The 18,604-nt window shown below is 37.5% G+C and overlaps 1 protein-coding gene across 1 annotated transcript in view; it reads left to right on the top strand.

Moving 5' to 3' along the window:
- MORC1 (MORC family CW-type zinc finger 1) overlaps positions 1 to 18,604 on the top strand; it is a 169,967-nt gene that overhangs the window by 34,739 nt on the left and 116,624 nt on the right. Inside the window, exon 10 of the mRNA XM_088831653.1 lies at positions 11,708 to 11,833. Coding sequence (XP_088687779.1) covers positions 11,708 to 11,833 — 126 coding nt within the window. The remainder of the gene's footprint in view (positions 1 to 11,707; positions 11,834 to 18,604) is intronic.

Raw genomic sequence — 18,604 nt, 5'->3', positions numbered from 1 at the left:
ATGTGGGATCTTCCCAGATCAGGGATTGAACCCACATTTCCTGCATTGGCAGGTGGATTCGTTACCACTGAGCCACCAGGGACACCCCAATTTTTGATTATTTATGTTATGATAGTTTTTGGAACTCTGAACCAAGTCCCACACCTCAAACCTTTGTAATATTTTCTCCCACCAAACTGTTTTTTTTTTCCTTGAAGTAGTCTATTTGTGCAGAATAGAATCAAGACAGAATCAAGTTAATCCATTTTTACCTTCTCACTGGTGGTTGTTAGTAACCTTCAATCACAGTCAAACAGATTATTAAAATTAAAAGTCATTTTCAAAGGTTATATATTGATGGAGGGTAGTAGGACTAAGAAAGTGCAAGATGACAAACTGGTGGAAGGTTTTAAAATGAGTCAGTGCCCATCATTAACCTCATATGTGGTTAGTGTAAATTGGCATATACAAAATCTACAGCGTTGTCATTCTGCTTTGACATTCCTTACTCAGAGAGTTTATGTAGATGCCAGGTGTGAAATTGCAGTTCTGTAATTTGGATGTTTTAAATTTCATTTATAAGACATATAACCTTATTATGTGGACGTGTCAGGCGTTCAGTTGTGTCTGACTCTTTGTGACCCCATGGATTGTAACCTTCCAGGCTCCTCTGTCTATGGAATTCTCCAGACAAGAATACTGGAGTGGGTTGCCATCCCCTTCTCTAGGGGATTTTCCCGACCCAGGTATAGAACCCAGGTCTCCCACATTGCAGACAGATTATTTACCATCTGAGCCACCAGGGAAGCCCATTATGTGGATACTGGTATGAAATTATAATTTTGTAATAAAGACTTTGCAATTGCATGTAAGATATGGCAGTGAATCCTGGATTTGTGTATTAGTTCTCTTTACTACATCTCACTCTTGCTTGTTTACCTGGTGGTCCATCACCTGTTCCAGGGGCATTAATCTTTGGGGAAGAGGATGGAGTGTGTATGACGGGAGGGGCTTCAAGTTGTATACATATATTAATTTATTGAAAACCAATCGAACTTCATAAACGTACAGATCAGTGTGACAGTGCGTCTTCATTTTCCACCCCAGTTCCTTTTAACCTCTTTTTCTAGAGAAATTATTCTGCACCTTGAGTTTTTAAATATATCATCTAGTTTTCTTCTCAGTAATTGTCAATTTGTATTAAATTTAATGCAGATTTTTTTTTCTTTTTTACCTTTTTTGAAATAATTTGGACTTTTCAAAAGGGTTGCAAAGACAATACTAAGAATTCCAATATACTTCACTACGATTCCACAGATGTTAGTATTTTACCACATTTGCTTTATCTTTCAACCTCTTGCTCTTCCTCTTTTTATATGTAGTTTGGATCCTTGGATTCTTTTTTATTCTATTTTAAAGGTTATAATCTCTTACTGCCTATATAAATTATTTGGCTAAAGTTGTTCTAAATTTGGCTTTGGCTAGTGGGAGCCTGTTCAAGCTGAATCTTCTGTTCTTTTCATGTCACCATCATTTTAAAACACTTTTGTACTTGCTGGAACCACAAGATGTTCTGGACTCATATTACTTACCTTTTTTCCCTGCTGTAGCACTGCAGTCATTTCTCCAAGAGACCCTGGTTCCCTTTAGAAGATAAAGCTGCACTTCATTCTAAAATATGACTCTTTTAAAAATTCTATACCTTATTTTTGAAATAGCTGTATAGTGATCAATTACTGTTTATTGGTATATAACAATTTTGTGTAATATTCAGTTACTGTACACTACAATATAATGTATAATGTGATATATATCAATGCTCCTCTATTGATTAAGCTTCATTTTTTTCACTCTTTCAACAATGCTGATTGTTTTATTTTAGGGCACATGTACAAATGCTTCTTTCATTTTCTTAGAAGAATTATTGCTAGATTAAGTGGTAGTAATTTTTAATTTAAATAGTACTAAAGTGCTGTGTGAAATGCTTACATTTCTATACACCTAACGAATGGTCTGAATTTTCTCAGTGCCCTGATTCTCACCATGATTTGTTGTAATCAATCTTTAAAAATGTTGCCAAGTAGCAAATTCTTAGAACCTAGGCAAAACTCATGAAACAGATTTTTCTCCACAGCTCACACAGAAAAACCAACTATGCTGACATCTTTGTCTCGCAGTTCTAGCTTCTAGAACTGTGAGATAATGAATTTTTGTTACTTAAAAAAAATTAGCAGGTAGATTAAATATTTCTTGGCACTCCATTTTCCTCCTAATTATTGAAAAAATTGAGTATAGTTTCATGTTTTTTGGACACTTAATTCCATAATTTGTGTGTTTTGCTTATGTTTCTTTTATAGAGTTTTTCATGTTGATTTTTAGGAATATTTAATGTAGTATAGCTATTAATACTTTGGGTGTTAAATATGAAGTAAACATTTTCCTCTAGTCTGACACTCTTCCCAGGTGGTACAATGGTAAAGAATCTGCCTACCAATGTAAGAGAATCAAGAGGCGCGGGTTCAATCCCTAAGTCAAGAAGATCCCATGGAGGAGGAAATGGCAACCCACTCAAGTGTTCTTGCCTGGAGAGTCACATGGACAGAGAACCTGGTGGGCTACAGTCCTTGAGGTCGCAAGGAGTCAGACACTACTGAGTTGACTTTAGCCACACACAGACTGACACTTGGCCTTTTTAAATTGAAACGTTTATTGAGATAATTATAGACTCACATGCAGTAATAAGAAGCAATACAGAGAGGCTGTGTACCCTTTCGCAGTGGTGGCATTTTGCAAAACTATAATATCATAACCAGGATATCGACATTAATACAATGAACAAATGTTGATGCAAATTCACCAGTGCATCAGCCCAAGGACGCTTTCTTTGGCTTTTTATAAACATACACCTCCTTTCCTTTTTTACCACTTGACTTTTTTAAAAAATGTATTTATTTTTTAATTTATTTTTGACTGTGCTGGTTTTCATTGCTCCGTGCGGGCTTTCTCCACTTGCATCGGGGCTATTCTTTAGCTGCAGTGCATGGTCTTCTCATGTGGTGGCTTCTCTTGTTGCAGAGCACAGCCTCTAGGTCATGGGGTCTTCAGTAGTTGCAGAACCTGGGCTCAGTAGTTGTGGCCCCTAGGCTCTAAAGCATAGGCTCAGTAACTACGGTGTCAGGTTTAGTTGCTCCGTGGCATCTGGAATCTTCCTGGCAGGTATCGAACCCGTGTCTCCTGCATTTGCAGGCAGATTCTTTACTTCTGAGCCACCAGGGAAGCTCCACCCTTGACTTTTAATATTGTTAGTATTGTCCTTTGTCTTACAGAAATTTTTGATTTTTTAGGTCAAATCTGTTAATACTAATACTTTCCTTTCTCTGCTTCTTTTGCATTCTGAACTCAGAAAGTTCGTCCTTAGCCAAATATGTTTTCTTATCATTTCTTTTAATATTTGTAATTTATTTCCATATAGCCTTTTAATCCATCTGGGATTTATTTTTGAAGTTTATATGCATGGGGAAAGATAGATTAATTTTGTGCTTTCCTAAAGAATATAGAATTTAAAAAATAATCCAGCCTTTTTTACTTATTTGAAGTGTATTGTTAATATAAACTAGATTGCCAGCATTCGTGGGTCTATTTCTAGACAGTCTGTCCCTTTTCACTGATATAATTTTTTATTCCTGCCCCATTAGAATTTCTTAACTGCTATAGCCCTTATAATGCATTTTGTTATTTGGTAAGACTACCCGTAAACTTTTTAAAAATTGCCTGTACTTTTAGATGTTCTGAATATTTAAAATAAACTTTTCAAGTTTTATTATAAAAAATTCTTGGATTTTTTACTGGTAGTCCATTGAATTTATGGATTAATTGGGGGAGAACTAGCATATTTATGTTTTGGTCCTTATTCCTGTCTGCTTTTATATAGTTGAGTGGAGTTTTATAGCAGCATAGTATATCATACTAATTAAGAACAGTTAGACTGAGTTCAATTTGTAGTTCTACCTGCTGTGTTTTGATGGGGAAGGTAGTTAACCTCCAAGAGCCTCAATTTACTCATTTGTAAATGGTAATGATAGTAATGGTATTATATCACAGGGTTGTTGTGAAGATTAAACAATATATGATGTAAAAAGTGCTTAAATTCTTCTTTGGCACATTGTACATACCCAGTAATTGTTAGCTATTATTATTTCTTCACTTAGGTCTTGTATATTTCTTGTTAGGTTTATTCTTGGGCATTTTCTGACTCTTCTTAGCATTCAGATAAGACATTTTTTTCTTCATTGCTTTTTCAAATTATTTGTTAGTTTACTGATGGCAAAGCATGTTTGCCTGTTGATTTTATATCTCACCATTTACTGAACTATTTTATTCTAATAGTTTTCAGTTAAATTTTATATGTAGTTTTTATTTTCAAACAGTGATGGTTTTATGTCTTCATTTCTGTTGTTCATTAGCTAAGTCATGTCTTTTTGCGACCCCATGAACTGCAGAATGCCAGGCTTCCCTGACCTTCACTATCTCCCTGAATTTGTTCAAACTCATGTCCACTGAGTCAGTGATGCCTTCCAGCCATCTACTTATTATTTCTTTATTCCTTGTTTTAACTAATTAGCTAGTTAAATAGAAGTGGTAATAGCGGACATGCTTTTTTTATCTTGTTTTTGTCTTATTGAGTTTTTTTACATTTGACTATTAGGTGTGATGATTATTCTAGTTATTATTCCTTCAAATCAATGCCTTTTCTGTTTCAGGAAGGCAGTTATTTCTAGTTTATTGAGTTCCTTTTATTTATTTTTTACATCAGAAAATGGGTATTAAATTTTAATCAGTGCTTTCTGATATCTGTTGAAGTGATTTAGATTAGTTTTTCTCCTTTAATCTGTTAAAGCAATGTACTATTGTATTAGAGTTTATAATGTTGAACCATCCTTGCTTTGTTCAAATAAACCCAACTAGTTTATGATGTATTATTCACTGTGTTAATTTTGCTAGTATTTTATTTAATGTTTCTTTGCTCTATGTCTACATATGAGACTGGCTATAATTATGCTTTTATTATCCTTATCTTACTATTGGTGTATAGTCTATAGTAGGATGAGCTGGAAAGATTTTCACCTCTTTTGTTAGTTTAAAAGAATTTATATAAAATGAATCTTTTGTTTACCTATAGGTTGGATAGAAGTTCCCTGAAAATTTTGTGGTCCTATTACTACTTTTTTTACTTTTGTTACTTTTCAATTGGGTTATAACTGTTAATCTATTCAAAATTTAAAATTATTAGGGCAGATTTATCATTTATAATTTCTTATTAAAAATACTCATTTTGTTTAGATTTTCAAATTTACTGGTATGGAGTTTTATGTAAAATATTCTCTTTTTTTATTGAATACAATTGCTTTACAGTGTTGTATTAGTTTTTGCTGTACAACAGTGTGAATCAGTTATGGAGTGAAAGTTGCTCAGTCGAGTCCGACTCTTTGCAACCTCAGGGACTATACCAGTCCATGGAGTTCTCCAGGCCAGAATACTGGAGTGGGTAGCCTTTCTCTTCTCCAGGGGTTCTTCCCAACTCAGTGATCGAACTCAGGTCTCCTGCATTGCAGATGGATTCTTTACCAGCTGAGCCACAAGGGAAGCAGCTATATGTATATGTGTATCTTCTCCCTCTTGAGCCTCCCTCCCAAGCTCCCCACCAGCCCCACCCATCTAAGTCATCACAGAGCACCAAGTTGAGCTTCCTGTGCTTATACAGCAGCTTCCCACATATGGTAATGTATATATGTCAGTGTTACTCTCTCAATTCGCCGCACCCTCTCCTTCCCGCCCTGTGTCCACAAGTCTTTCTCATCATCTGTGTCTCTATTCTTCCTTCACAAATAGGTTCATCAATACCATTTTTCTAGATTCCATATATATGCATAATTATGTGATATTTGTTTTTCTCTTTCTGACTTACTTTAGTCTGTATGACAGACTCTAGGTTCTGCCACCTCACTAGAACTGATTCAAATTTGTTCCTTTTCATGACTGAGTAATATCGCATTGTATATAAGTGTAACACATCTTCTTAATCTGTTCATTTGTTGCCAGGCATTTAGGTTGCTCCATGTCCTGGCTATTGTAAATAATGCCGCAATGAACATTGGGGTGTATGTGTCTTTGTGAATTATGTTTTCAAATTGTGAAGGCTTAATCGCTCCTGTAGCGTTTTTCCTTTTTGTGGGGGCTAGGATCATATGACCATTTCATCTGGTCTGTTGTGCATGTGATTTCCTTGTACCCATGTTGCTTTCAGTTACTTATTATCTCTTAACATATTCAACCCTTATGATAAAATGGAAGAAAGCATGGACTCTTGTCACAGATTCATGACAAAAAAAGGCATGTCATGGAATTGACTGCCATCAAAATAGCCTTTCGTACCCCTGGAATCCATCACAGTTCCAGATCTCAGGCAACTAGAGGAACGCATCTGACAAAGCAGTTCTGAAAGCAATGATATAATACAGAGTCACAGAGTTGAAATTTTGTACTAAGTAATGTTTTGAAATTAGGTGCCATATTGTCAGTGTATTTCTAAATTGACAGTCATAGGGCAGCATTCTGTAATGTCTCCAGTTTATGTCTTAACTGAGCTGCCTGGGAACACATCAAAAGTTACAGCTTCAGATTGTTATAATGTGCTGCTTACTGTACTATGGTTATGGTAGAAGCACTTTCATTACTTTGCCAAGCGTATAACTTTCCTTTTAAATTACCTCTTTGAGTTGACATTTCTCTTAGGTATAATCTACCTTAAGGTTAAATTTGGTACTTAAACTAGTTAAAAATCTTTATGCACTTCTATATATTCAAGGTAATTTAGGCCTTGCTAGTTTCAACTTCAAAAAATCTTCAGAGATTTTTTAGGGACTTTGGCAGTAAATTTAGAAAAGTGTTTTGGTTATAACATACAATGTTTTCATGAGTAGAAATATGGCACCTCTGAGATATTCCAGAAGGGATCTAATTTAGTCCAATACCTGGATTTTAGAGTCATTTTCTGAACTGTGGAAGGATACCCACTCCAATATTCTTGCCTGGAGAACCCCATGGACAGTATGAGGAGGTAAAAAGATATGCTGAAAGATGAGCCCCCCAGGATGGGAGGTGTCCAGTATACTACTGGGGAATAGTGGATGGTGATTACGCAGAAATGATGCTCAGTTGTGGATGTCTGGTGGTGAAAGTAAAGTCTGATGCTGTAAGGAACAACATTGCATAGGAACCTGGAATGTTGGTTCCACAAATCAAGGTAAATTGGAAGTGGCCGAGCAGGAGATGGCAAGATTGAACATTGTCATATTAGGAATCAGTGAATTAAAATGGATGGGAATGGGTGAATTTAATTCAGATGACCATTATATCTACTACTGTGGGCAAGAATCCCTTAGAAGAAATGGAGTAGCCCTCATAGTCAACAGAAGAGTCTGAAATGCAGTACTTGGGTGCAGCCTCAAAAACGATAGAATGATCTCAGTTCATTTCCAAAGCAAACCATTTAACATCATAGTAATCCAGGTCCATGCCCCAACCACTGATGCCGAAGAAGCTGAATGGTGGTGCTATGAAGACCTACAAGACCTTCTAGAACTAAGACCAGAAAAAGTTGTCCTTTTCATCAAAGAGGATTGGAATACAAAAGTTGGAAGTCAAGAGATACATGGAGTAACAGGCAAGTTTAGGCCCTGGAGTACAAAATGAAGCCAGGCAAAGGCTAACCGAGTTTTGGCAAGAGAGCATGCTTGGTCATAGCAAACACCCTTTTCCAACAACCCAAAGAATTGATACTTTTGAATTGTGGTGTTGGAGAAGACTCTTGAGAGTCTCTTGAACTGCACGGAGATAGATCAAACCAGTTAGTCCTAAAGGAAATCAATCCTGAATATTCATTGGAAGGACAGATGCTGAAGCTGAAGCTCCAGTACTTTGGCCACCAGATGCAAAGAGCTGACTCACTGGAAAAGATCCTGATACTGGAAAATATTGAAGGAAAAAGGAGAAGGGGACAGCTGAGGATGAAATGGGTAGATAACATCACCAACTCAATGGACATGAATTTGAACAAACTCTGGGATAGTGGAGGACAGAGGAACCTGGTGTGCTGCAATCCATGAGACTGCAAAATGTCAGATCCAACTTAGCAACTGAAAAACAACAGAGACTCCTCTGTATTCACTTATTCAACAAATACTTATTGATGGGGATGATAGTCTCATAGAGGGTACAGCCTGATGGGAATACAGTAGGTAAACAGGCAGTGACAAGACTAAGTGGTGTGCACTTAGTGCACACAAGACTAAGTGGCGTGCTCAGTAACTTCAGTCATGTTTTTGACCCTATGGACTCTTTTTTGACCCTATGGACTGTAGCCCGCCAGGCTCCTCTGTCCATGGAATTTTCCCACTCCAGTGGGTTGCCATGCCCTCCTCCCAGGGTATCTTCTCCACCCAAGGATTGGACCCAGGTCTCCTGCACTGAAGGCAGATTCTTTACTGCTGAGTCACTGGGAAGCCCAGTGCTGTGAAAGGGAGGCGCAGAAGGAGGGAAGCTCTGGAAGAGAGTGATTCACCCAGTCCTGGGGAGTGAGGGAAGGCTTTGACAGCAAATGAGATCTCCTGAAGCGTGAAGAGGAGGTAACTGAAAATGGCCAATGAATTGAAATGTGCCAAGGCTTGAGGATTATAAAGCTTGATCCCATATCTGGAGAAGTCAGTAGTCCTGAATGGCTGGACTGAAGCTGTCAGGAGACGAGGCTAGAAAATTAAGTGGGGTCAGGGTCATGAAGGACCTTAAGAATCATGTAAAAGCATTTGAAAATGACATTGATTGGCCTATGTCATATACAGATTTCCTATTTAGCCTTCTTTTGCTATCACTGAGACATCATAATAGCATAAGAATTATTGCCATTCTGTTAGTCACAAGTAAATGGGAAGTTAATATTAAAAGGTTTGTTTGCAAGATTGACCCTTGGCTGGCTTCTGGGAACTTAGCTGGTAAACAGTCCCCCATCACTGATACAGAACTTTCTCTAACAGATAAAGGTGGCTCACTGTGTACAGACTGTGCAAGTAACCTGATTTATGCTGAAGATCTACATTATTTCTGGGACTCTGGAATTTTCATACATGCTAGGCAGAGGGTGCTTATATGACCAGCCCCAGGGGAAAAACAAAGACAGAAACAACAAATAAAGACAAAAAACCCTTGAGTATTCACTCTCTTAACGGGCTTCCCTAGGCAGAAGCATCACACACATGTTGCTACATATTTATAGCTGCAGAAGAGTATTGTCTGTGTGACCCTTCATGAGAGGGAGAGAACATGAGACACCGTTATCTTTTCTGTAAGAGTTCCTGTATATCCTTATACATCTCCATGATAAATCTTAGCCTTGAGTACAGTTATATGCTAAGTCCCATGAGACTTTCTAGTGCATTCCCCTGCTCACAGAGGAAGGTCTTAAGGATCCCCTACACACTTGCTGTGAATGTTCATTGAATATTTATTGAATGAGTAGAAAATGACCTATTAAGAGGTAGAAGGATTCGTGTCCTTATTTTATATTTGTGTGATGTTTTTTTAATCAAAACTTGTCTAACTCAGTTTGATCTTTTACCATATTTCTCAAATTCTCAAACTTGGCTCTGAATTACTTTTGACTTTTACCTTCAAATGACAGAGAAGTATTAGCTTTGAGGAAAGTTAAAAGAACGCTTCTAGCTGTAAGGGCAATTTCAAATCAGGAGATCCAGAAAGGATTTGAATAATGGGAAAAGTACTCAGAATTTTTATAGTGTCCTGGGGTGACTTTTTTTTCTCTTTACAGGTGAGGACTTGTGTGTACAGCTTCTGGTATTCTAATAATCAACTTCATTATTGCAGTGCTATACTGTCATGCACATAGCCTTTCTTGTCACATTAAAGCTACACTCATATTTGCCATTTAATGACCACTGTGATTAACCTTGGGTTTCCCTGGTGGTTCAGATGGTAAAGAATCTGCCTGCAATGCAGGAGACCCACATTCGATCCCTGGGTCAAGAAGATCCCCTGGAGAAGGAAATGGCAATCCACTCCAGTATTCTTGCCTGGAGAATACTATGGTCAGAGGAGCCTGGCGGGCTACAGTCCATGTGGTTGCAAAGAGTCAGACACAACTTAGTGACTGAACAACAACAGCCATGACTAGATACTTTTATACAATTAATATTGGGAAATTCTACTGAAGGCTTACTTTAAAAGAATTTATTTTTAAACAATTAATGGATTTATAAGGAGCTTCAGATCCTGCCTGGAGGAACTTACAACCAACCAGGAAATCCTTAGATTGCAAGCCTGTGGGGTTTGTCGTCATTTTTATAAATTCCTTGGAGTTATGTTCTTTCTCACTGAGTAACTGCCAACATTGTGACCCATGGAGCAACACCCCCACCCAGACAGGCTTTATATTTCTTTTCCATCAGCTTGCCTCCCTCTGGACTGAGTTGGGATTTTAAAAATGATAGGTTTACTACTCCCTGCTTTTTGTTTGTGTCTTATAGCCTTCATAGCAGTCTTTTCTTGGACCTAGTAGATGAAGAGTGCTGCTTCTTCAGCATGGCTAGGCCTTTTTTTTGGTCTTTATTTCTTGTCTATTTGGAGAAGATTTACAGTTTGTAAATATACTTTAATATTGAAGGTCCCTGGAGTTGTTGGTATACGGCAACACAAAGACTCCTCAACACCATGCGGTTTTACAAGAGCAGTTTTCTTCATAGGCTGTTTCCGTTGTTCCGCTTCAATTTCATTGCCTTCCCATCCTTTACTTTTCTCTTTTTATTTTTCACTTCCATTGTTGGATTCCTCCCTTCAACTAGCCATTAATATTTACTTTAATCCTTATGTTAATACTTATTTCAGTTATAGAATGTAGTTTTATGTTTCTTGTTCATAATTTTCAAGGCAAATTGAACAGTTTATTGTATTTCTCTCTGCAGAGTAACTTCATGGAAATGTATTTCATTCATGTGGGCCTAGATTCTGTTATGCTTAAGCAAGGGAATTATTTTGTTTATTTGATGTGATTTTGTCCTTCTGGGCCGATAGTTTTAGTGAAAAGTATCATTTCTTACTTACAAAAGTAAGTCTGTGTGTGTGTGTGGATTGCTCAGTCGTGTCCGGCTGTGACCCCATGAACTGTAACCCACCAGGCTCCTCTGTCCAAGGAATTCTCCAGGCAGAAGTACTGGAGTAGGTTGCCATTTCCTTCTCCATTGATGTAAGTCTACTTAGAATCAATTAGTTGCCAACCAAAGTTCAGTACTAATCTGTGTGCTTTGTTGCTCAGTCGTGTCCAACTTTTTGCGACCCCATGGACTTTAGCCCACTATGTTTCTCTGTCCAAGGGTATTCTCCATGCAAGAATACTGGAGTGGGTTGCCACATCCTTCTCCAGGGGCTCATCCCAACCCAGGTCTCTTGCATTGCGGGCAGTTCTAATCTAACTGTAGGTTATACAGGTAAGCCCTTGTATTTAGCGGTCTGTGAGGGTTTTAAGATTTGCTGGTATTTGTCATGTCATTAGGTTTAGGAAAAAACTTTCTGGAGTTGCTAGTGGTAATCATTTTGACTTGGTAGTCTTATTTTTTTCTTCTCACATAATGTCATTATTATATTCAATTATTTTCTTTCCTAGTTTTCCAGAGAGATGGTCTTTCAGAGCCTATTCATCTGTTCTATATTTTGATCCTTGGATGAGAATATTCATTCAGGCCAAAAGAGTTAGAACAAAATACCTATGCTATTGCCTCTACAGACCCAGGTAATTCACGTTCATTCAGTTGTGTTCATAGAGTTTTCATTTGTAAAATACCCCTCAACCCCAATTGTTAATTTGATTGGAAGAGTTTTACAATGGCAAATAAAATTTGAACTGCATTCTGGAAGGTTTGCTGAAGAGTAATCATATGAAACAAATATTTGGCCATAAAAGCAATATGCTGTAGTGAACACTGTCAGTCAGATGGTCCCCCTCAAGTAGGAATTTTTATTTACTGCACTGAATCCTAGGTGCTTTGATTGTGATAGGTTCTATTTAAAAAAGTCAGTTCTCCTATATTTTCTTTTTATACAATGTGTTTGAACTATTAAATCATATACATATATGTATGTGTATATTTTATATATAGAAAGAATATATGTACAAATGTGCATCTAATTTATATTTTAGCATAAGCTTTTTTAAGCTTATATTTGCATATGGTATAACTTACCTTGTACAACTATGTGTGCAATCATGATAGTCTTTTTTAGTGTGTAATATGTGGGTGGTCATTCATTTATTTACTAAACATTTATCAAAACTTTCTGTGAGTCTGAGATTGTGCTAGAAAGATAAGATTAGCTCTAGCGTTCAGTTTACTATCTACTGGTAGGAACATTTAATGCTTGTACATTGTGTGTGTGTGTATGTGTATATATATATATATATATATATATATATATATACCCTCTGATATGCATTATTTTAGTTGACTTTTGCAGTGACACTGTGGGTTATGTTTTATCATTATTTAGAAATAAATAACTGTCAGAACTGGATAAGAACTCAAATTTTCTTACTCTGAATTCTTTATCAATTCAAATTCCATGCTCCTTCCCCAGCAGCACACTAATTCTATATAATAGACCCACATTTGTTATGTTGTCTTATTTTCTTGAAAAAAGTTGCTGTTCTGAGGCCTTGCAATCACTCATGTCAATACTGATATTAAAAATTGTGATCTTTGAATTGGATGAGCTGAACACACACCAGTGGATTCCTCAAAAGCTTTACTTTTGATTTCTGATTATAGTGCAGGTCATATTTTGAAAAATGAAGTATACGAAGCCTGAGACTTACTCTGTAAATCTATTTATTCCCAAATTCATATCAAAGTGATACTTCTTTTCATCAGCCTCATTCTTCTGGGAAGTACCAAGAGTCTTCTGGATCAATCAATATAACTGATCTTTTCAAATTAAATTATTTCTCTCTTAGGGAGTTTGGGTAAAAAATGGTTTAAGCCAATGGAAAATGTGGGTTTGTGTCTATTTTCTGGGGGAATTTTATTAAATTGAATTTTATCTACCTAAATTACTTAAATCAAGTGATGGCTGTTTCCCATCCTGGTGAATTTTTTAAATGCACATTTCAATGTACTATTTTTAGATATATCTTTCCAGGAATAGATATAATATAAATATTTATTTTATTCCTTAAAAGATACTTAAGGAGGCTTGAACCTTTGCCATGTGTTACACGGGGCTCTGATAAACTGTTAAATCTGATATTTGGTATCCACAGTAAGGACAGATTTAATTTTCCATGGCTTTATCCCTTAGGCTTAACTTTCTCTCCGTTTGCTTTATTTACTTGCATATTATTTTCCTCACAGGTTCCCTAGTGGCAAAACTTTTATGTAAGAAATATGTGAAGTTCTATCCTTGTTATCTCACCACTTGTGGGGTCACCCTTCATTTCTTCCCTGAGAGGCACTCCATCTCTAATGGCCGTATCAGAACAAATTAAAAGCTGGGAATGACCCTATGTGACCAGAGTAGAAACTAAATAGAAATTTTAATATATTTTTAAATATATTAAAAATGTTTAAATACTCTGTCCATTTGACCACCCAAGCTCCAGTATACTTCTAGAAATGAACACTAGATATTATTTGTAAGAATACATATCTATACATCAGTCATTTTTCTGTGCTTTTATTGCAAACATAAAAAAGAACATTGGATTTTAGCTGTGTGAATTGACTTAACAATTACTGTAGCTTCTTTATCCCAGTGTCTTTCACAAATTTAAAAAGGGACTGAGGGGAATTTTTAATCCCTTAATCATATTCTGTTCAGTATGTTTATCAATAATTTGGATAAAAAGCAATTTTGAGTTCATAATTGACCCTTAACTAGGAGGAATATCTTATATCAGGCACAATATGAATATGAGTTGAAGTACAAAAGATAAACATAATATAAATATGTACAGTCCTGAATTTAGATTTTTAAAATCTATTTGTGTTAATATATTAATACTAGACTGAATACTGATTTACATGAAAAAAACTAGGTATTTTCATTGACCACAAGCCTGATACAAGCTGGTAGGATGATCGGGTTGCTGAAAATGTTTATGGAACTTAGTGAACAGAACAAGATGCTAATAAACCGTGTCCTGCTTACAACATGTCTGGAGGGTGATATTAAGATGAGGATGCTTTAGAAGTGAAGGTGACTTCCTGGCTCATAGTAAGGTAACTCTCCGGTAGGGGCTAATTAATGGAATTGAGCATCATGTTGTGAATGAGAGAAGAGTAAGTGAAAACTTGAAAGGCTGCCGTGTGATGGTTGGAATTCTAGAGGGCAGAATTTGAATGGCTGGATAGAAGTAGAAGACAAGCTCAGCATGAGAGTGTTTTGCTATTTTTTTCAGAGACACACAGATTACCTTTTCCATTGATGTTTAAGATACGGATACTCAGAGAAGTCACAGAGCAGGGACCATACAGCATGCTCGCTGTCACTTTTGTCTCAGTGTTTTCTCCATGGCTGGGGTGTTCTGGAGAACTGAAGCAACAGTCCAGTGTTGCTCAGGTTATGTCTGAGATCTATTGAGCTGACTTGGCCATGTATATTTAGTATTGGCTTCATGAAGGGTGGATTTTCCACCATCAATTTCAAAGCTTCCTTATTGGACAGAGTCTAGGAACAAGACAAGAGTTTGGAAAGGTTTGATCCCTCACATAGCTTCCTTTGATTGAACCAGTCCCTGGTCCATTTAGCAGGTTTGATGTCCAGAATACTAAATCCAGCATGTCCAGGATAGGAAGTTTAGTTTCTCCAGACACATGACATAAGGTATAATACACCAACTCAGAGTTCTGAGTGTGGCATGAAATTAATGAAGCAGTAAAAGGCACTCTCATTCAAGATGAGGACAAATTTGTCCCTAAAAGAACCTAAAAGAAACTAGATTGTAGAAAGAATTATTCTTTAGGTAAGAATTTCAGCTAGGTGATTTTACATTTTTCAAAGTAAAGATTTTAGAAATCTTGGGATCTTCAGTTCAGCTCAGTTCAGTCGCTCAGTTGTGTCTGACTCTTTGCGACCCCATGAATTGCAGCAAGCCACGCCTCCCTGTCCATCACCAACTCCTGGAGTTCACTCAAACTCAAGTCCACCGAGTTGGTGATTCCATCCAGCCATCTCATTCTCTGTCGTCCCCTTCTCCTCCTGCCCCCAATACCTCCCAGCATCAGAGACTTTTCCAATGAGTCAGCTCTTCATATGAGGTGGCCAAAGTATTGGAGTTTCAGCTTCAGCATCAGTCCTTCCAATGAACACCCAGGACTGATCTCCTTTAGAATGGACTGGTTGGATCTCCTTGCAGTCCAAGGGACTCTCAAGAGTCTTCTCCAACACCACAGTTCAAAAGCATCAATTCTTCGGTGCTCAGCTTTCTTCACAGTCCAACTCTCACATCCATACATGGCTACTGGAAAAACCATAGCCTTGACTAGATGAACCTTTGTTGGCAAAGTAATGTCTCTGCTTTTTAATATGCTATCTAGGTTGGTCATAATTTTCCTTCCAAGGAGTAAGCATCTTTTGATTTCATGGCTGCAGTCACCATCTTCAGTGATTTTGGAGCTCAAAGAAATGAAGTCTGACACTGTTTCCACTGTTTCCCCATCTATTTCCCATGAAGTGATGGGACCAGATGCCATGATCTTAGTTTTCTGAGTGTTGAGCTTGAAGCCAACTTTTTCACTCTCCTCTTTCACTTTCATCAAGAGGCTTTTGAGTTCCTCTTCACTTTCTGCCATAAGGGTGGTGTCATCTGAGATTATTGATATTTCCCTCAGCAATCTTGATTCCAGCTTGTGCTTCTTCCAGCCCAGTGTTCCTCATGATGTACTCTGCATATAAGTTAAATAAGCAGGGTGACAATATACAGCCTTGACATACTCCTTTTCCTATTTGGAACCAGTCTGTTGTTCCATGTCCAGTTCTAACTGTTGCTTCCTGACCTGCGTACAGGTTTCTCAAGAGGCAGGTCATGTGGTCTGGTATTCCCATCTCTTTCAGACTTTTCCACAGTTTATTGTGATCCACACAGTCAAAGGCTTTGGCATAGTCAATAAAGCAGAAATAGATGTTTTTCTCCAACTCTCTTGCTTTCTCCATGATCCAGCGGATGTTGGCAATTTGATCTCTGGTTCCTCTGCCTTTTCTATAACCAGCTTGAACATCTGGAAGTTCATGGTTCACATATTGCTGAAGCCTGGCTTGGAGAATTTTGAGCATGATTTTACTAGCATGTGAGATGAGTGCAATTGTGTGGTAGTTTGAGCATTCTTTGGCATTGCCTTTCTTTGGGATTGGAATGAAAACTGCCCTTTTCCAGTCCTGTGGCCACTGCTGAGTTTTCCAAATTTGCTGACATATTGAGTGCAGCAGTTAAATATTGTTTATCTATATAATACAGACAGGCTAATACGTGGCTGTATTATCTGATCTTCAGCATCTTACTGATTTCCTTTGGCTTTGGATTCTTTAGGTTTAGTAGAGAAATAACTTTCAGATTTGTGCAGGTGTTAAATCTCTGCACATTAGGACTAAGGAAGGACACTTTTGAAAGCTCCTTAAGGGAGATAGAGCCAAAGTATCTGTTTGAAAATCTCCATTCCTCATTATCACTGCTTTGCTGTGGATTCCTAGCACTGAAAGGAGCCCAGATGGTATGGAGTTGGAGTCTCCCATTTTCATAGGAGCAGCATGATACTTTTAAAGATATTCAGGGACATTGAGTTTATGGTCTGCTGTTGAATATCCTGCAATGCTGTTCTTCTGGGTCAGTCTTCATTTTTTTAGGGATATTCCCCACCTGCTCACCTCCCACCCACTGGGACAGACTAACAATGTTTTAAAAGTGTCTCTTTTGTAAACTGCGCATCTTGTGTATTCCTTCATGAGTTTGTATTATCTTAAATCATTTAACCTTTGAATATCTGAAAGTAGTTGAAATCAAAATGTAGATCAATGACACTTATGAGTTTTGATTTTGCCTTTCACTAGTTGTGGACCTTCAACAATTGCTTAAACCTGACACTTCTCCACTGTGTACTGAAAATTCCCCTCTCCCTCAGGGTGGTTGAAAGGATTAAAATAAAAATATGTTTATTTTAAACATAATGCTCAGCATAGTTCCCACACATTTGTGAATAGACAGACATTCATGGACTGAGGGGTTTTGGATGACTATTTTAGACAGAAAATTAGGGAAGTTTCTTTTTAAAATAAAGAACTTTTGAGCAGATAGCTGAACAAACTGAGAAAGTGAATGTATCTAACCCTGTATAAGCAAATCACCTGCAGATTGAGTGACTTAATAATAAAGTAGCCATCTGTTATTGCTCAATGTCTGTGGGTCAGTAATTTGATTGTGGTTTTGTAGGGTAGCTTTGTTTTGGGATCTCCCATGAAGTTGACAAGCGATTTTGGCCAGGGTTGCTATGGAACTTGATGGGACGTAGAAAGCACACTTCCAAACTGGCAGACTCACGTGACTGGCTGGCACTTTGGTTCCTCTTTACCTTGACCGCTACACAGGACTGCCTGAGTATTTGTACAGGGATTGGTTTTCACTGGAGTGTGCAATTCAAGAGAACAGAGTAGAAACTGCAGTCTTTTCAATGCTAGGCTCGAGAGTCATCTACCATCACTTCTTCCATATTTTAGTCACACAGATTCAGTGTAGGAAGGGACTACATAAGGCATGAACACCAGGAAGTAAGAACCATTAGAGGACATCTTGGAGGGTGGATTCCACTATGAGTCATAAAGGAATTTTATGGGATGATGTTTCCAGGAAGAGAAGAACAGCTCGTAGAGGCAGGGGGGAAAGGATAGTAGAGCTAGAGCATGGTGGTTGAAAAGAGGCGAGGAAGATGGCGACAGGTTCTGTACGGCTTGACCAAAATGGTAATAAGAGGAATTTGTATTGAGAATGTAGAGTCTTTTGAGAAGAGTAACATTATTAATTTATTATTTTAGAGGATTACTGTGGCTGCTTAGTAGAGAATTGATTTTATGGGGCAAGAAGGGAGGAAGGGAGATTAGTAGAATACCATTACTGTATTCTAGGTGAGAAATTACAGTGGCTTGAGCTGAGGTAGTAATGGTAGAAGTAATGAAATGTGTTTAGATTATCTTTAGATTGTAAAGATAAGAGTCCACAAGACCTCCTGACGGATTGGTTGTGACAGGAAGACAGGGAGCTATGAAAGCCTTCTAATGATACAGGAGGTGCACATGTCAGGGTCAGGGAGAATGGTGATGGGGTTCTTTCCACTTGTACTGGACATACTAAGTTTGAAAAGTCTATCTGACACCCGGGTCTCGCTGTCAACATCATTCGAGCCAGAAAATTCTTGATCATTCCTCATTAGATGTTTTGATAAATAATGTAGGACTATAACTATTTTATAGTATGACTAATCAGGCAAACTTGTACTTAAAACAAAAAGAAAATAATTATGGT

The sequence above is a fragment of the Moschus berezovskii genome, chromosome 1 (assembly GCF_049115385.1).
Source record: "Moschus berezovskii isolate FMDL1 chromosome 1, NW_MosBer_1.0, whole genome shotgun sequence".
NCBI lineage: Eukaryota > Metazoa > Chordata > Mammalia > Artiodactyla > Moschidae > Moschus > Moschus berezovskii.
This window is presented reverse-complemented; position numbering and strand designations above follow the sequence as displayed.